This window comes from Conger conger, chromosome 9, assembly GCF_963514075.1.
Source record: "Conger conger chromosome 9, fConCon1.1, whole genome shotgun sequence".
In the NCBI taxonomy this organism is placed as follows: Eukaryota; Metazoa; Chordata; class Actinopteri; order Anguilliformes; family Congridae; genus Conger; species Conger conger.
Genome location: NC_083768.1, coordinates 19,698,044 through 19,722,984, shown reverse-complemented (window position 1 = coordinate 19,722,984; position 24,941 = coordinate 19,698,044). Strand labels below are relative to the sequence as shown.

At 42.2% G+C, this 24,941-nt stretch overlaps 1 protein-coding gene across 1 annotated transcript in view; it reads right to left on the bottom strand.

Annotated features, from left to right (window-relative positions):
• The window catches only part of LOC133136259 (E3 ubiquitin-protein ligase znrf2-like), a 35,717-nt gene that overhangs the window by 9,097 nt on the left and 1,679 nt on the right, over positions 1-24,941 (bottom strand). The window contains exons 2-3 of the mRNA XM_061253581.1: positions 22,849-23,912; positions 5,198-5,293 (exon numbers count right to left, since the gene is read on the bottom strand). Of these exons, the coding sequence (XP_061109565.1) occupies positions 5,198-5,293; positions 22,849-23,242 (490 nt within the window). The 5' untranslated portion in view covers positions 23,243-23,912. The remainder of the gene's footprint in view (positions 1-5,197; positions 5,294-22,848; positions 23,913-24,941) is intronic.

Below are 24,941 nucleotides of genomic sequence, written 5' to 3'. Positions count from 1 at the left end.
TGAATTGGAGCTCAAACCAAGAATTTACCATCAATTCATGGAAAAATACCACTTTTTGCCAGTAGATGGCATCCGCGTTTAAGAAATTCATGAAAGTTCACAGCCAAGGGTTTTATATTTAATGCTTATATAAACACACCTTTTAATTTAAGTATTAATTGAACCTCCCGATATAAATACTATGGAAATGAATCACAAAAAACTTTTAAGTGAAGTGCTGCTGAAAGCCTGAAAAGCCCTAACGCTAACAATAGCCTGCCTCCATCAAGGTATCAGCACAGATCTTTGAGAACATGCTACAGCCCTGTAGTTTATATTCAGTTTGTGCAGAACAACACTCATTTATACGCAATTATTTGCATAGCATTAACATCGCAGAATATTATTATTTTGATAAATTTAACAAATACAGAATTAATTATATATATCACATAAAACATTATAACGTATTCCTACAGTGATTTGTGGCTGACAACATCAGTGAGTGAGTGAGTGAATGCATAGTAGCTGGCCATGACTTTTTGACAAAAATGAATAATTATGTATAGGCCTATATACATACATACTTCTATACAGAACGACATACAGTAGGCCTATATGAATGAGATTATAGCAATATAGACTATGTATTTTCTCTACAATACACAATTTAATGCAAGATCAATCAATTAATTAATTCCACTAGTTTAAGAATTGTATGTTATGTACCAACAAGTTTTGTGGGCAAGCTATGTTGAAAGAGTGATACAAGATCCAGTACTATGCAAAGGTTTTAGGCAGGTGTGAAAAAATACTGTAAAATAAGAATGCTTTCAAAAATAGAAATGTTAAGTTTATTTTTATCAATTAACAAAATGCATGAACAGAAGAAAAATCTAAATCAAATCAATATATTGAACACAGAAGAACTGTGGCTAGTTCTCCAAGATGTTTGGAACAACCTACCTGCCGAGTTCCTTCAAAAACTATGTGCAAGTATACCTAGAAGAATTGATGCTGGTTTGAAGGCAAAGGGTGGTCACACCAAATATTGATTTGATTTAGATTTTTCTTCTGTTCACTCACTTTGCAATTTTGTTAATTGATAAAAATAAACTATTAACATTTATATTTTTGAAAGTATTCTTACTTTACAGCATTTTTTCACACCTGCCTAAAACTTTTGCATGGTACTGTATGTGGTAAATGGAGGAAGAAATGTTAGAAAGATGCAGATCCTCTCAGAAGGAAAACGCTGTATGCAGGCACTGTTTCACATTCCAAGTCTGAATGTCCCACACCTTTAATAATAACAGAAAATGATGATACTTCTGATGACTTCGTCCTGCTGCTACTACATCACAAAGATTAATTTACGTGTTCGGAAATGAAATGAAAAATTTTATCTCCTGGCTAGTTTATGGAGATACTGCCATCTCTTGTCATTAGTATTTTGCTGGGACAGCACGCAGGCCTCCCGGTCGATATCTGATCTAACGTGTTTAGAGTGACTAACAAGAGTAATAATGCAGCATCATGTTTTCATTGCGAGCGGCGTTAATGTCCTGCTCATTGCTTTTGCTCGACAAAAAGGCCAGGCACAAAGCTAATCAAACCCAAAGTAATATTGTTGAACATTTCTCAGCTGAAGGTCATCGTTTCATCTTGCAGAAGGAGGCGCTTGCTTTCCGTTGGCCCAACACAGTGGTCACGGTGAACGCCAAGCCGCACCCGGCAGGCACAGCAAGCTTTACCTAGGGCACTGTCTGACAGAGAGAAAACCAGCACCTCTTCTGAATGTGCAGGCATGGGGTCCCACAAATGTCTTGTCGTTCTGTTGCGCTATTTCAGGGAAGCGGTTTGCTTTGCGAGTTCCTCAACTTTGTGAGAAGAAACAGTCAGAAAGACTGGCCTGCAGGCAACAGAGCTACACTGTAATAGTAATTACAGTGAGAGAGATAATACCCAGATCTGTTGCTTTCAGTTTTGGAGGCATAGTCCAGATAAAAACTGATCTTGGATCAGTAGTTCAACTCGAAGTGAGTAGAAATATGAGGGAGATTATCCTGGGCTCTACTGAGCTTTTACTGTGCAGCTCCCACTCACACAGGTCAATGTCACTCAGTGGCATGATGGTGCATATAGATGTGCGGCCATCTTGGTTAGTGTATTGGACTCTTACATCATCTGATACCAATTCTGTGGGGTAATAATGTGTGCGTTATGTACAGTACAGTGCAAAAGTCTTAGGCAGACTCAATTATTTTATTAAATAAAGTAGCATATTAAGTAATAGACCAGTTAAGAGATAAAACTTTAAAAACAAGCCTGTCTGGGATGAGCCAGATGCAAGCAGGAAAGCCAAAGTCTACAGAAGAACTGTGGAAAGTTCTCCAATATATTTGGAACAACCCACCAGGTGATTTTCTTATAAAACTGCAGGACAGTGTATCTAAGCAAATTGATACAGTTTTAAAGGCAAAGCAAGTATAAATTGGATTTAGCTTCTAACTGTCTACTGCTCTTTCTATTACATATTTCGTAATTTTTTTTAAAGCATCTTCACTTTACGGGTTTCTTCTACATGTGCCTCAGACTTTTGAACAGCAGTGTATGTGTCGGGCTCATTTCTGTTCCTGAGTTAACAAGTACCAAGTGCTTTGGACACCAAAAGAGGAACATTTTACCTGCTTATTTTCAGCTCCAGCATCTACTGTGTTTCAGAAGGAAGCAAGCCTTGTGACGGCCACTATTAGTCTCATAAAACAAGGGGGCACAAATGTATGTGTAAATAACAAATTCCTTTCTATAAATACAGCAGTGACAACTGTTTTCTTTACAGACACAACCCAGACCGACCCTGGTTGGGGGGGGGGGGGGGGGGTTTGAGGATGGTACACACCACCAGTAAGTAAGATGGATTTAGACGGCTGGATTTGGTGATCCGCAATTCACATGCAATTAAAATGGCCCCGCTCCCAAATGTGTTGCAACATGCTGCCCTGGTGGTTTGCTTAATGCCATTCATTTCTCTATGCCAAGCTACTCTCTGGCAGTGTGTGTGTGTGCGTGTATGTGTATGTTTATGTATGTCTGTGTGTGTGTGCATGTGTGCGTGTCTGTATGTATGTCTGTGTGTGTGCATGTGTGCGTGTCAGTATGTATGTCTGTATATGTGTGTGTGTGTGTGTGTTTGTGTGTGTGTGTGAGGGGGGAGGAGGAGAGAGAGGGAGAGAGAAAAGCAGACATGGTGAAAGGAGATAGAGTAAGAGAGACTGAGATACCGAGACAGCATTTGCGGATCCAGGCGGGCTGTTCAGCAAAGCTCCTGTTCAGCTCTGGCACTGGCTTTCTTTACAGCCGTGGTGCATTGTGGGCCACCAATAAGCTGGACTACATTCAAGTATAACCTTCTCTGCAACAGCTGGTACTCATGTTGTGTGCCGCACATAATCTGCAAGCCTGCAAGCAGATCCATTGATGGGTTTCAGTCGTGCAGAGAATACTGAAGGACCACAAGCCTGTTTCTTAAGACTGAAGGAGAGGGGATCACAGTAACTGTTCCTTTACACAGAGGGAACATTATCTGCTAGACCTGTGTTTCTATAGGCAGAGAGAAAGAGCTCATCTGCAGACCTGCGTTTTGATTGGTACAGAAAGCTGGTCGGCAGAATGCCCGTCAGTACTAATCTTACTTTCAGCACGTACTCCTGTTCTCACCATTACGCCAGCGGTCGTGTGTGCAGAAGTGTTAGTTTCACAGGAAATCACATCCCACGCAATCACCTTTTGGTGTAGAATGCAACCACGGCTGATAGTTTATGTTCACTATAAATTCTCTTATTAGCCTGCAGAATGCATCAGAGCGATTCAGATGCACTACTACTGTAAGAATATCGATTTCCAGTGATGTGACGGAAACTAATCAAAGACAGGGACTGCGTGTTCATTTGCGTGTGACGCGATGACCTAATGATTCAAACTTTTAGAGGGAGCTGAGCTTTCTTGCACAATTGCAGCATCCAGAAATAAGGGCCATTAACTTGTATAATTTCATCAATCAGAAGCCATCATGTTCCTCATTAAATTACTGCTGCAAGGCCTGGAGCGGGCCTTGTCTTCATCAAATACATGTCCAATTGCCTCATAATGAGGACTTGGCTCAGACAGCTTCTTCCTTTAGCTCATTGCTATCAGTTTTAAAAACATTATTCTTCCTGTCAGTAAATAAACAGCACAGACTCCAGCAATAAAGCAACCTCCACATGAACAGTGAGGCCCCAAAACCGCAAGACTCCATTGTGCAGTATGCAAACAAAGGGCTTTCTTTTCTCCTCCATATTTCAAGGCCTTTCTGGTCGGTTGCATTCCATAGATAGTGTGCTGGCAACAACCAGTGATATGAAAACAGGCAAACCCCACACTGTGGCAAAGCCATCTAAAAACAGAGTAGATTCACGGTGAGCCCACCCTACCTCCAGAAAAATACCCCACAGCAGTTCAAGTCTGGGGGCTAGTCATAGCTCTGTGATTTCACAGATTTTGCCTCAATTGTTTCCCCCCTGTTCTCCACAGTGGTTTCTGTTGTTCAATATTAATGGTACGAATAGGGAAAGGCTGGTGTATACAGTTCTGGGTGTTACTAAAGTGAGGTTGAGGTTAAAGCCATTTAATGGTGCTTCACGGTAAGAAGTGCCTGAGCATAATTCCAATAAGAGAACTGAGAGATTGAGGAATGGGTTCACGACTGGTACCATCGACTGGCACTGGCACACTGAATTTCCCTGTCAGTCACTCCGCTAAAACCCGGCAAACCCTGTCACTCACACTTCTGCAATCTGAAGTGGGCCTGTCACTCATTCTCCAATGTGGACACTAGGCACACTCAAGCCATTTTGTCCACTTGTATTGCTAAATTCTCCATAGAAGGACTAAGTAAATGCACAGCAGAACTGCAGAAGTTGTACTGCTGTTATGTAACCCACTGTGAACCACAGTGTAATAATATAACTTGCAGTTGCAGCATGTATCACAAGTCACAAGTAGCACAGGCTGTCAGGTGACATAGGGATTACAGAAAACAGGAAGTGACATTTAAAATGTGGCTGATGATCTGGTGTTTACATGGTTTCTGAAGACCAATGAATTCCTGTTTGAAATCCTCTTCCTCTTTCGAGGCTCCTCGCAGTAGGTAACAGTGAAAGAACGGCAGTCTTACCATTATACGTGATCCTCGGTTTGGTTAAACACATGACAAGGTGCAAGTCCATTTCATCCGAGGCCACAAACTTGGAGCACACGGGGCACTTGAAACCTGAGAGGAGGAGAGAAAAGGGCATTTTAGAGACACCGCCATCTTGAGGTTACGGAGTCTTCTTGAACAACCAATGCATTCTCTACATGACCTTTAAAACAAAGTTCATTTTAATTTCACAGATGTGTCTGCCCTCTCTGTGTGGTTATGTTGGGTGGGACTGTTCCTCCAGCTGCCCAGGAGAGGAGCTTCTGAAAGGGAGGCATTTCCAGATGTCACCCCCCGGGCTACTGTCTGGTTAAACCACAGGCTGCCCTTTCCCACCGTACAGCCAAACCCCCATTAGCCATAATTCAAGGTGGGCGCAACAAGATGGCCTTTAACTTACTCTCACTTAATCTCACTCCAGATCTGTCTTCACAAAACCAAACCAAACTCATCGCGTGTCTGGGTGTGAGCCTCTGGGTGTGTTGCACCAGGTACTGATGAATACGGGAGCCTGACTGGCCCCACAGCCTGTTGTTTCTCCACGCCTTCACTGGGAATCCTCATTAACACTTGGCCCAGGGTGCTTCTCACAGTCAGGCCTCCGTGTGAAACCAGTGTCATATGGGAATGACAGGCCTTATTATGCACCGTTTAATCAGCCTGCAAAGGGATGGCAGACAGTCCCATTGTTGGCAACAGACCAGGCCTTTCTGTGGGCTGTGCACGCATTCAAATGGAAAGGTCATTTATGAATAAAAGGGTCATTTGTGAATAAAGGGAAGTTGAGGTAAGCTTACAATAACAAAATAGATATGACAGTACAGTAGCCAAAACCTTTAGAGAGAAAAAAAAAAAAAAAAAAAAAAAAGCCAAGCATGCATTTTGTTATGTCCCAAATGATAGCAGAACCTTTCAGAACTGCATGTCCTCGTCTCTGCTCTGTCCATCCTCTGCCAATAGGAGAAAAAGTACACGTGAGGAGGACCTGCAAGCAAGGGGCAGTTGGTCTAACGGGCAGCGGCATTGTATAATAGTGACCTGAGCTCACCATTTCAAAGGCAGAGGGCTCTTTCCCAGCTGGAGCACATTTTAAAAAGGTATTTAACCTGGATTGCTTCATCGGTATAAATTGACTGTGTGTAAATTGCTCTGGAAAAGACGTTCTGCTAAATGCCAAAATGTAAACATACCTCGTAAAAAGGAGCAAACTTAACTATGGATCAGCAATTTCAGACTTTTAAGCATGCTAAAGTCATGTAGCAAATATCACTTAAAAAGCATTAACAAGTTTAATGAGTTGTATGAACACATTTTGACTTAATTGCCTTCCTGAGGAGTCCAGTTAAGCGTTACTGAAATGTAATGTTTCCATGCCGCACACACACACACACACACACACACACACACACACACACACACACAGTAAACCTACTTTAAACACAAGCTGTTCAGCGCACAGCGGGTGCCATCTTACTTAGTTCAACACTCGCAGATTTTTGGCAGTTCTGTTCTCGGTCACCTGAAACTGCTGCACAAAGCCTTTAATCTGCTGTACATAAAGAATAAAGCGAAATTCAACCCTGCCTACTGGCAGCATTTAATGCATTTAATGACTTGCACTTTGCATTCATCACAATGTCACACTGCATTTAATGCCTCATATTTACTGTAACCTAATAGCACTGTAGATCACCCAGGCGAGGGACAACCGCTAACAGAATACCAACACTGTTCTGATTCAGGGTTCAGTGCTGGACCAGACCGGTCAATACGGATCAATGAGGAGCTGGATGATGGATGTAAAAAGGCCAGCACAGAATGGCCCCAGAAACCAGCTGTTCATTACATTTCTTATTTGCCAAACAGGTTTTCACAGTGCTGCTGTCACTAGAATTAGCCTATTTCTCCCTTTGAGTCACAACAAAGAGGAATGAAGAGGACCTGAAGAAGTACTGTAATTATTGTGAGTAAGTAACAGAATGGTTATAAGCATTGGTTGCAGTACATTTGGCTAAACTATTGGTTTAGCTTTTTGGTCCATCTATACCCAGTCAATATTCTCACAATAGTCGTCACAAAATAGACTTTGTTAGCAAATGGGCATATTGCTCAGTGTAGTTTACACTGAGCATTCCAGTCACAGTGGTTGACAAGAGATTTGTTTTCTCAAAGCATGTTGGTAATTTCTTCCACACAGAATGAATCCCAAAAACAGAAAGGTCTCAAGGACGGTCCAAATCTCTATCCTAAAATAATGTTTTTACATGCTGAAATTATATCGTTTTGAAATCACTAATATTGTAATACTCGTCCTTTTGCAAAGACTTCAGCCAATAGTACTGCCACTGCAGTTCAGACACTGGTTCAGCTGAATCTAAGACTGACAATCGTACTTACATTTTCTTGGACCCATTTACAGAAAAAAATGAAAATTGAAATATACTCATTGCGGCTTCAAATATCAAGTGTTCGATCACAAACAAAAGGTGTTGGAACAAAACAAATCCCACCAATGAGCGTTTTGAGTAGGTGAATCCAAATATAGAGTAAAAATTAGACCATGGGTAATTAGTCAAGTACACATAGCAAGTCACTGTAAGTACTGGGTACTACAAAATGCTGATATGAAGAGCTAATGAACTGACAGCAGAAGCAGCAGAAGGTTTAAAAAGAAAAAGTTGGTCTGTTGCTTGGCTAATGCTAGCTACATATCTCCTCAACCACATCCTTTTACACATGTATCAATTGAAATCCATGAAAACAAACTCAGTGCTGTCCGAGCCATATCACCACACAGTGCATTCAACTGACAGAAAGTATGAGTAATCCTCATAAAGGCTGGGGCTACATAGTGGACCTGTCAGCGGGGCAGTTCCCGGTGGATGGAACGTTCTCGCAACGCTTCGGCGACCACACCGCTTTTCTGTAATGTTCCGATTGCGCTGCAGGAAATCACGTGCGTCGGTGGAGAACCAGAGCCCCCTGCTTTCTGGGTACATGACCTGGGAGGGGAGTGCTGACAGGGTAGTGTGGGTCTGGGGGCAGAGCCTGCAGAGCTGACTGGGTAGTGTGGGTCTGGGGGCAGAGCGGGTCTGGGGGCAAAGCCTACAGTGCTGACAGGGTAGTGTGGGTCTGGGGGCAGAGCCTGCAGTGCTGACAGGGTAGTGTGGGTCTGGGGGCAAAGCCTGCAGTTCTGACAGGGCAGTGCAGGGGAGCACGGGCAGACCAGCTCTTAGACAATCACCATCCTCCATCATTCTCCATCTCTCTTCACCTCTGGATTCCCCTCCCTGTGCTCAAGCAAACAGAGCTCGATTGGATCTTCCAACATTATGGGGTTGTTAGTAAAAACACACACACACACACACACACACACACACAAATGACAAAGAATAAAGCTGTAAAATGATTAATTTAAAAGACTGCAGGTGAATGTATTCAATATATTACAAAGAATATAAAACAATAAAACAAAGATTCTGAAAGGTGAGGCACTCTGTTTCAGGAAAGTCTAAATTACCTTCAGGGTTGGGCCCCATATGGACAGTAAAAGCCAATATAATATATGGCCCTGCAGTGAGTAAATGCTGTCGAGACAGACAGGTTAAAAGGGAATGATGCAAGTTTTTGGTGTTTGATTAGACATTGTAGTCTTTGTTTGGCTTTTCCGTTGTGCTTGTGTGCCCAGCTGAAATCATTTCCTGGTTCAGGGTATGCTTTGCTCCCATCTGAAAAGCATCACCCAAAGCCACATGTAGAGGAACCGGGGACAAAATGAAGGCACTCTGTTTGCACAGTTTGTGACCGCCTGCTAAAGAGGATGAAAGGGGCTTAACTAGTCAGTATAGCTAAGAGCACCACACACACACACACACACACACACACACACACACACACACACACACACACACACACACACACACACACACACACACACACACACACACACACACACACACAGACACAGACACAGACACAGACACATGCGCCCATAGACACACACACATACACATACATACATACACATGTGCCCATAGACACACACACACGCACACATACACATGTGCCCATAGACACACACACACACACACACACACACACACACACACAAAAACAAGCACCTGGGCGCTTTCATAAACCCATACATAGACAAAAGGGTAACTGCAGCAGCACCTGCACACAGAAGTGTTTGTGTTCTAGTTACTGTGCAAAGTACTGCATTGTTTTTATACAATAACTAGGCATGGTGCAAACGACACAACAGGTACAACTGGTACAAATGGCTCCAGGCCAGTCGAGGCTAGGGCACTGCTCATTAAGTGAAAAGTCAGGAGTTACTGTTTTTCTCTTGGGGGGGAAAAGCTAATGGAAATGTTCATTTAGACACAAGGGCGGCCTGTAGCATAGTGGTTAAGGTAAATGACTAGGACACGCAAGGTCGGTGGTTCTAATCCCGGTGTAGCCACAATAAGATCCGCATGGCCGTTGAGCCCTTGAGCAAGGCCCTTAACCCTGCATTGCTCCAGGGGAGGATTGTCTCCTGCTTAGTCTAATCAACTGTACGTCGCTCTGGATAAGAGCGTCTGCAAAATGCCAAAAATGTGAATGTAAATGTAAGTTATAAATCAATGTCATACTGAATTAAACTCCCTAGCCTTCTGACTACAAAAAAGACTGGGTAAAAGTGAGGTAATTAAGAAAAAGGAAACATATTTTACTTCTTACACAACTAAAAAGAAAATCTGCTATACACAGCATAGTACAGACATTTATTGATGCAGTGGGATTAGTTCTCGACACAATCACACGACAGCATCAGTCGGTGCGTGGCAGTGCATCCTGGGAACACAGAGGTAAGCCAGCTGCAGGAAGCACCCCCTGACCTGAATGTTGCAAGCAGGACATCTCTGAACGGACAGGGTTTCCTGCTCTCAGTAACAAAATGCCCTGCAACAGCATGAGCCTCTGGTTAAAACTGTCTCCACCTACCTTACCACAAACCGCCCCCAGCCCCTGAGCCACACGCCAGCGCAAACGTTATTAAAGCGGAAACATCCTACTGAGGTGATGGCAGCTTCATTGAGAGTGATTTCTGAGAAATCTAATTCCAGAGGCACTGCATCTTCATTCAGCATGCGGCTTGTGAGGTCCAACCGCGGGTCAAGACGTAGCGACAGAAAGACTGGAGAATATGAAGAAAATCCTACTATTATGATTTTCTGTAAAGGAAATTGCTTGGTGTCTGAGGTTCTGAACAATATGCAAGACACGGCTTCTATTGGTCAAATGCACCACCTAAATAGTGGTTCCCAAACTCGGTCCTGGGGGACCCCTGTGTATGCTGGTTTTTGTTCAAACTACAATTGCAATCTTAGAAATTTAGCAAGCTGTTAATTGTTCTTAATTATGTGCTATTGATGTTTCAATGGATTATTTACCCTCTTACATATTATGTCAGACATGGCCATGAATAATATAATTCCCATGTTCCCATGTTAAAAAGCTTCTTTTTAACCACCATTCTAATCAGGTCATCCTTCAAAGTCAAAGTGGATGTTTGTGCCAAATTTGAAGAAATTCCCTCAAGGCATTCCTGAGATGCACTGTTCAATGACGTGAGGTCACAGTGACCTTGACCTTTGACCACCAAAATCGAATCAGTTCACAAGAATGGGACGGATGGACAACAGACGGACACCGGATGGACAAATCAAAAACATAATGCCTCCGGCTATGGCTGTCACCGGCACGGAGGCATAAAAATGGGGTATACTACGTAAAGCAACAAGAAGGATTACAGGCACTTCTAACAAAGATTTAGCAAAGACTTGCAGGACAAAAAGGCATGAAGAGGATCTTAATCTTTCTAAAAGTCTTACATTTAATATAGTCTGTGTTAGCTTCAGCAAAGAACAATCCTTCAGGGCTAAGCTGTGACATTTGGTGGTAAGACAGAGGGGGGCAGGAGAATCAATGGAAACGTTATTGCACATAGAACAAACCCGATAGAGGGGTAATATCATATATTAAATAGCCTTTTCCCTTTGAGTCTACAAAGTGTGCATCATCTAGTTTAATCGCTCACTGCATACATGAATATATTCTGAAATACATTATTGCCGCATGTCCATTATAATACAATATATATACGGTACTGTAGGTGGGTTCCGTCAGATAGATGGCCAATGGGATCAACAAGAACAAGAGACGTAGTCTACCACGCACTTGGTACCTGATTGGGTAGACTGCGGTTTACCGTTGATCAACTTTCTGTTATTCCTCCTAAACTGTCCACTAACATACATTTCTGAAAACAGCTGAGGCCAGAAATAAGCAATATAGTTGCTGAATCTTGATTCATATTTGATCTGCCACGCCGAGTTTGAAAGTTTGATCCAGGTTCTGTCAGCCAGCGCACGTCATGCACTGCATGCCAACATAGAAAATAAATATAATATGTTGCTTACATGATCCGTACGACAGGTCGGGACCACACATAAATTTTGTTCCCACCCAAGAAAAAGATACATGATGAATTATGAGAAAATGAGTGAATGTGGCAAGTACGAGCAATTTAAGAACAGATCTGTTTGTACTATGATTTAAGGAATTTAAGATATGTGAAATTTAAATGATTGTTTATGGTCTACATTCACAGTGGTAAGATGAAACATGTTGCTCTTTAGGATAATTGTCAGGCACTACAATCAATTAGTGATGTTTTCCTGTTCAGCAAGATGTCCATTTACTTTCATTTGTACTCTTGCTGTTCTTGTTGATCCTGTAATATCCATTCCATGTACCATGTACACCCAGATAGATTGAAAATGCTTGCCAAATAAGTAAATTATAACATTATAGAGAACACATCAGTGGATAGCTATATTTATCGTTCATATTCCTGGCATTGGTCATGGAAGAGTAGAGCTCAGAAGGTCAGTGTATATGAATGTACCGGATGTGTATGGGAGTTTGGGTTTGGGCTCATTCTCACGGCTCAAGCCATTTCCCAGCAGGCTCTGGCAGAGAGATGGCCAGAAACCTGAACTGAGCCCAGTCTGATTAATCTGCATTACCATAAAACAAAATCTGCTGCACCAACTTCATCCAAATCTGTAAACAGGATGTTATCTATTTCAGGGTGGCACCAACATCACAAACAATACCAATGAATAGTATTTCTGGTTTGATCAGTGACAACCAACTCTCTCACTTACAAAGTGGGGAGCCACTGAGTGTGCTTGTGTGTGTGTATGGGTGTGCGTGTGTGTCTGGGTTGCGGGAAGGTGGCATCAATCAAACGTAGCTCACCACCCACACATGCCACACACAGTACGTACAGTGAAATGCAATCGCTTCAGTGGCAATAATAAACTCGACAGGAGACGGCAGTCTGAGGCTGGTTGGCTGAAGGGACAGGTTGGCCTCTCTGCTTTTGGGGAAAAGACAAGCAGAGCTGGGCCAATCGCTGAGAAAGTAGCGTTTACGGTGTGAGAATGCTGATTAGACTAATGAGAACTGAGCTCTGCAAGTTCACTTTTTAGTTTTGACAAGATGGTACGTTCAACGCAAGTACAATGACCCTGACCCGGACAGCAGTACAAATTAAGCGTATATGGGCAGAGGGGGGCAGTGGACCACGCTTATGAGAATCAGTGAGAGAGGGAGAGAGGGAGAGAGACGAGGGCCAATGTGACGACTTGGACACAAGGGAGACTACTGCCAAAACATTTTTTCATCTCGTATGTCTATTCCCATGAGCTCAGAGCCCAATAGAATTCCAGTGCCATATATAACATTGGCAAAGGGACCATGGGTTTGCCAGGCAAAGCTAGTCTTTTTTGCCCTACTAACACTCACACGCTGAAAGCAAATGTCCTCAAGCCCATCTGCCACAGCGAAAGCTCACCTCCAGCCAAAGACCTTCAGTACACCACACAACAACAACAACGGTCGCGACAGGGTGTTGACTCCTGACCGTGCACCTGCTTTATCTGCAGAGGCCGGGATTAAAGGGAGATTAGGAGGCGAAAGCAGGTCAGCCAACGCCTGCAGAAGTGCACGTCTCAGCCGTGACGCAGGATTAACTCATCACGGCAGATTGCTTTACGCCAGGGAGACAGCGCAAGGCGCTACAGACCCTGCAGGTCCAAACCTCCTTCCCAGAGTCGGGAGCATGGGATTCCACTGTGACATTCATGGGAAAAACTCCACTCCATTCCTTAGGAACAACACAATTCCCTGTCCATCAAAGCCCTGCAAATATGCTAATCTGTGAGAGTTTTGAAGAAAGGTTCCACAGAATTCCCATAAAAAGAGAATGTGTTTGAAAAATGAATCAATATCTTCAATCACTTAGTATTGGGACACGGACATAACTAGAAAATGTTTTACTCTATTTCCGGGATTTTCAGAACAGTGATTTAGACAGGATCTAAACTTTGCTCAGTAGTTGTATACTGAGAATTTGGACCCTGATCTGAGTTGCTCTGATTGGCAAAAGCAAGAGTGACTCTTCAGGATTTTGCATAGACGGAGAACCTTAGAAGACATCCTGGGCTAAATGGGCAATTCTTTAAGGATGGTTCGGTGTGTTGCTTCACTGACTTGTGCGCCTTCCTCTCCTCTTCATACGACCACAGAGTGACTCTGGCTGGGCGGAATCCTTGGGTTTAATTTACAGCAGTCAGTCAAAGAACTTTCCGTTTCCTGGAAAGAATCAGTAAGATTATAGTGCAGTAAACACTCTCCAATTCCCTCGACTCTGCCCAGTCTCAAGCCCCTTTCACACAAGCATCTCAACCGATAAATGTTCTAGCAACTTTCCATGTCTCTCATGTGTGAACAGGAGTTGATTTTCCATGCAAGACGTTTCTCCAATTTGCCAGGTCAGGACCTAGTAAGAGTTAAACCTACGGAAATCTTCCACTATGGCTCTAGTGTGAACCAAAGCAGCAACATTCACAGATAAAGCACACAAAAGGTTACAAAACGTTCTTACACATAAACTTTTGTTTCTAGCAAAATTTATTTTATAAATACTTTACTGAATCTGCCCTCTCAACAATTCTTGCACAGATATGAAACTTATACGATATTGGAGCTGCATTGTGTTATTTGGTTAGGGAAATCTGAACATTTGTTTTCGGAATGGAATAAGCAGTGTTGCTGTACTTGCTTGACAAGGTGTTGTCTATAGTAAAACAAATCATTATAAAATTGCAATCAATACGTCTGCATGATAAAACTTTGTCAGGCTTTTCCAGTTTTAAGTTATGTCTTTTTACCCAATGTAGCTGGCTAGTGCCACACATCAATGATTATTTTATTATTTCAATGGAATTTTACAAAAAGAGAAGTCCACATATAAGGATAGATTTTTAGCTGAAAAACCATGCAGGCATTGTTCATCCAACGTTAGCTATTGGAATCATAACAGGTACACTGGCTAAATATATTACCATCACGTTAAACCTAACACTCTTCAATGCTTGTGTTGGTAGGATCCTTGCCAAAACTATTATTTGGCTAAATATCTGGCTGTTGGGTGTCTCGGTGGCGCAGCCTGTAGAGCACTGACTGCATGCTCATTGCGAGCCTTCGACGTCGGCGGTTTGAATCCGACCGTCTGACATTTGTCGCATGTCTTTCCCTCTCTCTCGCTCCCATTCTTCCTGTCTCTCTATACTATATATTGTCCAATAAAGCTGAAAAAAAAGGCCTAAATAATATCTTTATAAAAAAATATCTGGCTGTTTTAAAGACAAACAGGGGTCTGAAATTTTGACATTTGTCCTGCACTGCTTTGGAGGGTAGACATCTTGCCTTGCCTAATCTTTCCGGAACGGTCAGATCATATGTGAACACTCGACTGTGTACGAGACCTGTGTGTGAATGCGGAAAACCACTACCTAGCCAAGATAATTTAACCTGGCAATGTTGTGGGTTCCATGTGTGAAAGGGGCTTCAGAGAGAAAAGAAAGACAGACATTAGGAGAAGGAGTGAGAGAGTGAAAGGGGGGTGCAGTGGGAGACAGTGGGATGAGATGAGAGTGTGACTCAAGGGGGTATGAGAAGTAGAGGGAACAAAAAAGACAGGGGGAACAGACATAATCAGAGATAGTTGAGGGGAGGTCAGGGGCATGTAGTCACCTCAGGGGAAACTATTGATTTTCTGGATCTTGGTCTAAGGGCTCATCTCACGTTCTGGACTTCTGACAATAGAGCAACACCACATCCAAACAGCATGAATTTAGACACCAGCCACGTCATTAGAGCCCGCACATACAGAATTGCATTAAAAAATGTTCCAAACTACTTTCCATGCGCTCAAACACTGCGTATACATTTCCAACATAATGCATGGTTTTTTAAATTATATTTAATCTGTAAGAGCAGAGCAACTCTAAACCATTGAACTTCTATTTCTGAGGCCGAGAACTGCAAGCCTTACAGCCTGGCATCCAATTAACTGAACAGGGTCTATTTTTAGCATGTGCTTTTTACATGCCTGAAACTAGACATGTTGCAGCTTACAGCTTAATGCTCATAATACCGGACATTCCACATGGACAGACATTTTCCAAAATGTGACATATTTGTATGTAGCCTTACTGGTTTGGGGTGTATAAAACAAAAATATTGAGTATAATATATTAAGTATAATAGGAATCATTAGAAATGCAACAAGTTACACCCACACTCAGAAAGACATGCCACATGCTGTTTTTATTTCTGAGTCAAATTGGTGCTATCTGACATAATAAATAAGTGGACTAAATAATAAACCTAAAACATCCATCTAGGTTTGATTTAATCAACAAAGGTATTGCTGTCTGTAGAATCTTATTGGTTGATTCCTTTAGACATTTTTTTTCAGCTCATCATTTTACCACACCAAAAATGAATTGCCTGAGGAGTCTTTAGCTACATGGTCTTTAAGACATTTGCTCACCAACAAATATGTTCATCATAACGCACAAGCTTGCACACGCTCGCACACGCTCGCACACACTCCATTAGCAGTGTACTGTAGCCAGTTCCAGGCAGATCCCGGCTGTTAAGCTCCTTTACTTACACACACACTAAAAATAAATAATCAGGAAAATACACATCTGTATGTGGAGCACAGAGAGACTGTAGGGCTTTCCGGAAACACCAGCTTTTACAGTAAATCAAGAGTACATGACTTATTCCTGCTGTCGTCGAATGGAGGGGAACAGGAAGTGAGCAGGTGTTATTCTCTGTAATGTGGTAGGGCCAGCAGCTTTCTGCAGGGGCTAACTCCAGCTGTTTGGCACGCTTAAATCATATCCACTCTCTATACAGGAGGCAAGCTAATGTTAGCAAAATGAAAGTAAATGAAAATGGTGGTGGTAGAAAATGAGCTTGAAAAAGAGTTAAAAGATTTAAAGTAGATAAGAAATACAAAAAATGCCAATAAAGACCCAAAAATACAGGTACTAGAGACGAGTGCCAAGTGTTTTGCATTCTCTGTTGTCTGTTGGACCAGGGCTGAATAGCACTTACCTATGACAAGTGCATGTAGTTTAGAACGGAAAAACAAATGGAAAGGCAGGCTGACCCAAGTGAAGTGAGGTCTGTCAAGACAGCTGGGATTCCTGGCATGCTGTTGACACAACACAGCAAACAGCTCTTGACCTTCTCGTACTCCCCCTCTGGCACCGAGCTGGAGGCTCTGACCCCTCACACAGGACAGGCCTGTTCAGATTCCTGCCAACCCCACCCCTCTGATCGCAGTCCATACTGGTCAAGTGTTACCCGTGACCCCGGATCAAACCAGCAAGCTTGGACTCCTGCTCCAGTGATGCAGAGGCACAGACACGGAAGAAGACAGGTGGCTGCTTTCCAACACTAAGACTAGTGGAACACCATCAACTGTTCAACTGCCCATACTACCAGAAATGCCAAACAAAATCTTACAAAATGGATGCTGGTGCGTTTCTTGTTGTTGTTGTTGTTGTTGTTGTTGTTGTTGTTGCTACCATTTTACTTGGTGAGACTGTTAACAAAAAGAAACTCATAATGATAGAACCATTGTCCGGGTATGTATGACCACACAACTGGCTGGAATGTACTATGCAGAAGTACCGGACTGCCAGGCCATGCTAACCACTCAATCAAGTCTTGATCTAAAAATGAAATTTGATGAGAACAAGTCTATCCTAAGAGAACATGTTATTAGCATGTAACGAGTGATGGCACACGACATTGCATAAAACCGCCTGACAACGTGGGGGTCTGACAAAACAGGGCTAACAATAATTGAGGGATCCAGTTTCATTTGTGTCACAGTGTGTAAAAATCTCTCAGTGTGCGGCAGGGTGGGCAATGCAGCAAAGCTACAGCCTGACTTGCCTCCCGATCCTAGACGTAGGCAAATTTTTTAAGGAAATTCAAACAGCATTACAACACTATCCTCATTTAACAGATCAAGGCGTAACTCCCCCCGACCATGCATACTAGGTGAAAGGGACGTTGAACATATTTAGCATTCCCAATTGTTGTCAGCCATTGTTTTCCCTTACCTTCCTTTTGCGGTAGCCAGTAGAAATAAAATTCCATAATGACTATCCGTGTGTATTCAGCAGGTGTAGCAAACTGACTGGTGATGCCCATCCATAGACTGTAAGCACCCCACTCCATGGTATTCCATAGCAAAGCAGGAAACTAAAGTATGAGCAGTTGTTTGGGGCTACATCGCTGCACTCTCTACATGTAGAGAGTTGGCCAAAAGTTCATTTTAATCAGGAGGACAGCAACTCTTCCACAAATGAAATAAAAATTTTCCTTTAATGAGTATTGTTTTAGTTCATTAATACAACATTTGCGCCAGTCGCAGTTGATGGTTCAGAATGGGGGCTGTGTGATGTGAGGGTACTGGCAGGGCCACACTGAGCATTGGGCAAGTTCCTCTACACAAGACCCAACACGCTGCTCACAATGCAAAACATCTCAAATCCCCTCCTGCTCCTTATGATTACCCAGCATGCCTCTTTCCAGTTCAACCCAACTCATTTTTCCTCAATTCTTTCCACTCAACTCTGTCATCATGAGATAAATCACCCCTACGGCCTCATTCTCTCATCTTTTAACCCGCCATCTTTCACTGCCTCACTGCCTCAGTGTAGATAGCAGCTGGAGCTCTGACTGAGGTTTTATTGTATTGGAGAGTGATCAGAGAACAGAAATGAATTCCCATACTATACCCCCTGTAGTGAGAACCATTAGAAGTGGTCTGTTTGTGTTTGTTTCTAGTCCTACATGGTTTGCATTCATTTCAGTGAATGATTAAGTCTATGTTGTCCAAGCATCCAAAACACCTATTTAAATCCAAACTCCAAATCAAAAAGAAGGTGGCCCGAAGAATGGCCTAATTAAATCTACCAATAAAGACAATGTCACATTAGTTATGAAATTATGTCAGCAAAACATGAGAGAGCAAGTATGGAAGACGAAGAGTGCTAGTAACAGGTAGTTCTATAAAAGCAAACAATATGGTGCTCCACTCTAGCCTTATTCCACCAACAGCACCATGAGGTAAAAAAAACCCATTTATTCAACACCCTGCTATGGGCAATGTTCTAAAACATTTTAATAACGGAGTTTCATTCTCAATTTGCACATTTCCTGCACTTAATTGGGGGGTTCAATAATATGCAAATCAGTTTTTCCAAGCTTTGAAGGCCTTCTGCGTTTTCGTGGCTTGAACAAAATATTTTCCCCCTTCTAGCTTGAAATGGGAAATGCAAAACTGCCTTGTGCTCTGGAGGAACTGTTTACTTAACGCTCACATGACATACAGTAAATGACAAGCTAAATTAATTTTGAATGCTGAACCCTGACCGGGGTCTTTACTACATTAGTCTTGATAATCAAACACATTCTTGGGCTTATATTTAAAGAGCTCAGTGAGGGAATCATAAGACACAGGCAGCTGCTCTGTGACCTACAGACTAGGAGGTCTTTTGCATAGTCACCACCCCCCACCCCCACCCCACTTTAACCCCCAGATAGTTTCCCACAGTTCCAAATGATAAGCAAGCACAAAGTCCAGAAAGCCATAACATGACACAGGGTTATAGGATAGTTGCTTTGATGAGTTTGCCTTAACTTAAAAATGTATTCACTTAATGAACAACTCATGTTGACCACAAAAAGGCCCATCTAATCATACACCCTAGACATCAGCTTGGCAATAAATAGCCCATACAAACTGTCACACAGGCTATCTTTGAAGCACTCTCATATTACTCAGGTGCGTGTGCTTGTTATCGTCAAATTGCATGCTGGATGCATGCTGAATGCAATTGAAAATACCCCATGCTAAAATGAACAGAAGCCCACCCAAAGGTAAAGTGAAGAACCATTTTGATGAGGCCCCCTGTATGCATTCGAGCATGGTCGTGAGATGGACACTCAACCCCTCCAATCCTAAAAAAATCATTTTATTATTTGTATTACTTGAACCCACAGCGATCAAGATGGTGGGGGAGAATGATGGAGGATCATTGCTTGCCAACACTGGCTTAGCACAGGGCGTCAGGGCGTGATGGTAATCTGAGCATCTGACCTTGTCAGAGGCCCATCGCTCTTTGTGCCTTGGCTTTTAGCACCTGGGGCCAGAAGTAGTTTGGCATGGCCCAGCCATCGAGGCCGTCTCTGAAAAAACCATGCTGTTAGGCAAAAGGAGCATAACTAATAAGGCTGACGAGCAGAACATTGCTCTAGTGGTAGAATGCCTACAGGTCTATTGATTTTTTTCACTTTTCTCTGATCTCTCAGACCTTGGTCCTTCCAATGTAGGACTTTTCCCTTTCTTTCCACACCACTTTTTTTGCTTTTCTTTACACAACATTATTTGTGCTGCTTTACAATGTTTTAGAAGCCAACACCAAAAACCAACACTCAGGAAATTAAGTATCCACACTGTGTGTATACAAAGTTTTATACACCAGAGTTTTGCATACAACATATCCCAAATGATTGTTTTCTTGCAGACTGCTTCCTTAATTATCTATGTCACATTTTGTGCTTCCTTTATGTAAATTGCATTTCACAGTTCCCATTCTTCACTTCCTTATTGTTAGGCAACAAATTACATAAAGTATATGTGCAGTTTTAGATAAATGATTCCTTTCCAACCACCACTCCCTTCATATCTCTTAGGAAAATCAAAGTGTAGGACGGTGTAGTGTATTTGCACAACCTTATAGTTCCCAACAATTCAATGTAGTCCAGTAGTGCTTGTGACTTCTGAGATTCTATCTACAAGATTCAAATGTCTTCTTTATTCTTTGTCTTGACTAAACACAATAACCAGTAAAAAGTATAGAGAAGCATTACTACCTGCCACTGGCTGGCTGTATTGGTCCTGCAGTTGCTGAGGACAATGTGTACAATATGGAAAGGTGGTATGAAAATGTGATATGAAAATGTGACTACCTATGCAGTCAAGTCACACAGTGATGTGTGACTTGCAAAAGAGATGTTTTTCTAAAGTAAAAGCTGACCTTTCACCGAGACATAGGCAGCAGTACCTTTCCTACCCCTCCTCCACTGGTCACAGGACACAAAGAGGAACTGACACAAACACCCAGAGCACACTGGAGACCTGAAACCACACAACTTGTTTTCACTGGCCCAGTGCTTAAGAGCATTACGCATTTTCGCACCATTTAAATTTATTTATGTGTCAGAAAGAAAGATTTTCATTAAATTTTGCATTACTCAGAGCTAATTTAAGGAAGCCCTTTGAAGTGTAGTATAAGAACTATCTTCTAACCAGAAGGTTACATTTTTTAAATCATGCTGGGCTGATGTTGTTTTGTACTCAAATTAAGTCTTTATCTACGGGCCTATATCTTTTGGACTTTATACTCTGTTATAGATTGAGGAACTGGCAAGATCCCCTCTGAGAAATATCACAAAAAACATGACTAATAAATGATTGGATCTTATCTATTTTGGGTGATAAAACTTGGGTCTAAAACTGAAGCAGACAAACTGTACTGCATTGGCATTAAAATATATGCTACTCTGCCACATTGTGTTTTCCTTAGTGAGCTACTGTGTGACTGGTCATTACTGCCAAATAAGGTAAAGTTGACTTGTTTCACATTAAAATAATAATATTGTATGTGATTTTATATGATTTTTATGGGATTAAAGCCCAGGATCTATGTTAAAATTGGACAGGCCAGCAGGACCATCTAACATAATCCAATCAGTGTTGCCAATTTAGAAAATTAGTCACCAGATCTTGAAACTTTTGAAAATATTAAGGGCTCTAGATGCTCCGGGCAAATCTAAATCTGGCCCTATCTATGTGCTTAACCAGTGCAAACTAAAGTGGTAAAGTACCCAGGCTATTTTCATCTTATGACAGAGGCAAAACAGTTGATGTCATCAAACTGTAGGCGACTGCACCTTTCAGGTACATATCGGAGTCAACCACAGGACAAAGGTTAAATGTAATTAGAAAGTGTTTTTTCGATCACTTGAAAAGATGAGCAAACAAATATTACACACTAGGCACACAGGTTGCTGAAATGTATGAAAATGTGAGTTCAGAAGGCATCAACTGATATCCTTACGACGTGACATGTGACCACAATTACAGATGGGGGTACCTTGGTGCAAGCTCCGAAATTCACTTCTGAACATGCCACTTTAACGACGTATACCATAAGTGGGGCACACAAAAATCTGTTATGTATAAAGTGAACTCAGACTGTGGATCGGTCGGTTCAGGTGTCTATGTTACTTTGAAAACCTCCCAACAGACGTGTTGGTACTTGACGCTGCTGGGAGGTCATTGCACGCAACAGGTTGCTAGTGTTTCCACCGACATGCCGCTTTACTATAGATTATAGCTCATCGTCGTAAGTGCTTCGAGTGTAATATTAAACGTATATTATTATAGATACTGTTCTCAAAATAGACAATCAAATAAATGAAACCCGACTGTACAAGCTTTGAGGAAACTTTCTTTATTCTACTGAATGCCCACATTAGGCCAGCGCACAAGATATTGCATATTTGCTCCTTATCCACAGGTGACTCGATCCTGACTTCAGTGTTAAATGTAGCCTATGGCTAGTCAGAAACTATGTTGTCAACACATCCACCCGTCGAATTACAACCCAAACATTTTTTATTTAGGAATAGATAGTCTAGTATTCTGTCATTTAGTGTTATTCGCTTACGTGCAATGGTAACGTTAGCTATTACAAAGCAAATTCAAAGTGCACATTTCTGACATCAGTGAAGGTCCCCTTTGATCCACAAAAGTAGCCTACAGCTGACTGCAACAGTGTCGCTTGTAATACATCAGCTTGCAGTTTATTCATTTTGATGGTGTTCACACACTTATAAGCAGTTTAAGAATGAAATAAGTGCAAGGTGTCAATCCACGTTATTAGCTCACTGCACAACAAACACGGCTCTGGTGCATTTATAGACAAGCTAATAGCCTAGCAGTTTGATGAGCAAGTTACGCTGGTGGGGCTATGAGATCAGTTTGTTTCATAGTTTTCAAGAGCTAAATATGCGCGCACATGATGCAAAAAGTCAAATGCTTATGATTTCCTGTCGCAATTTCCTACCTCCAAAGAGATGAGGCGATAGGTGAGCTGGCAAAGAGCCTATCAGGAGGCGGGGACCCTCCTGATCTCTGCCTGTCGTGTCCCTTTCCGCGGTGTTCTCTTCTGGGGTGCTGCTGCCAGATTCGTTGCCGAAGCCGGATTGATGAAGTGACTGGGGCCTCGTTCCCGACCCCCCTCCACTGCTGCCACTGTATCTCATTCTATGGTGCTGAGTCCCGGCCGACGTGGCTCCCGAGGCCCCGTGTGACGAGGCACCATACGCATGGTACCTCATAGCCACGGCTGCAGTTCTACCGTTACCACTGCTACCGTTACTTGTGCTTGAGGGCACATCCGAGCCCGAGTAAGCTCTGGTTCGGCCATTGGCAGCTGGGCTACTTTGATTTGCCCCCATATTTGTAGCCCGATGCCAATCGGATTACTTGCTGTCGATGTGACCCCAGCGGCGCTCCAACTGAAAAGTTTTGCAGTGCGTGATTTAAAGGGCACGGAACACGAGGAGCAAAATTCCAAGCGGTCTCAACAGGAACGTGGAAAAGAAGCAGGTCACCACTTTAACTCCCATGACAAGGCAATTGAAAAAGCTCACCAAAACAGTGACAACCCGTGGAAAGCAGGCAACATACAAAAATGAATACAATCGAATACGTCCTTAAAGTGGTAAATAACGACGACAGTTCATGATGACAAGCTGTTGCTGTTCCACAGTTCCAGGTTTTCTAGTCACAGATGAGTTTTTGGACTTAATTTGCTTTGGTTGTTTTCTTAGTAACGTCTTTTCCGCCATATCTCTTCTTTTAAGTGAGAAAGTGACGAGGTAGTCCTTACTATTCCTTTCTGTGCGACTGTAGACATAGCAGAGACATGCAACCGAGGGTTTCAGACGTTGAGGTAAAAGGAGGGAACTGGTGGACAAACAAAAAGAAACGGGAAAAAACTGTCGAAAAAGAAGTAACAGTGCGTGTGCAATCCAGGAGGCGCAGGAGTGGTTGTCGAGTGCAAAGCAAGGACTGCCCTCCGTCTCGTCGTGCGTCAGGTGACGTCAGTGCTCGAGGGACACAAACCTAGCAACATCAACAATAAGACTATAAGAGTAGATCACTGCAATCTCTGATAATGTGCGAGCTTGTCAGATATTAGAGTTGTTTGCTAGTTGCTACCATCACATCACAGCGCGTTCAGGAAATAGATTTTACAACCCATGCAACTTGTAGGGGGTAAAAACAAGCACAATACGCTCATTTGCGTTCTGTAAAGTGATTTTAAAGCAAGCAAGACTTAATCGGTTATGTTTATTATCAGTCATCTTGGTTAACATTTCCCACATTTAAAACATATGGACGTTTTCAGTACGTGCATTTAATAAAAAAATAAGCTCTATATTAATAGTAATTTTGATTCATGAACACCAGGTCAAATGCCTTCCATGGCTTCCAAAATCACCAGATAGAAACAACATAGGTTTTTCGGAACTTTCTGGAGTGCTGAGTGCAAAGTAAATTTGTTTGAAGGGGGTATGCATAATGCATACAGGACACTTACATAAACACGACATGACACCTGACATAAACATACATATCCGATCATAAATGTCTGTTCCACTTGGTGCCAGCTGTCTTAAAGGGTCATTATGTCATTATTTCACTTTCAAGTGGCATTTATGAATGGTTATGCATGTTTATGTCATGTCTGTTCATGTAGATGTAAGCATTATTCATACACCCTTCAAGTAAACTGTTACCGTAGTAGAATTACACCACATTTGTTCAAATAACCAGAGGCTTTCCATCTTTAAGGACCAAGTCCAATTACCCAATAAGCACAGGTCAGCAGCTTATTTATTTCTCATGTCTTTGTTTCAGATTGTACATGAATGCATGTATGCACATTAAAGTCCATTAAGCTATATAATGTGGGATAATTGAAGTCGTGCAGCTATTTTCAACAGTGCAATTTCCTGTTTCATTTATTTTGAATAAAGGTTGTACTTGAAACAGACAGTAAAATAGGTGTAGTTGCTATTGTCATATATCACTTTTATTTTCCAAACATGCTACTTAAAATGGAGGTAGTTATAGCCCACTGGAATTGGG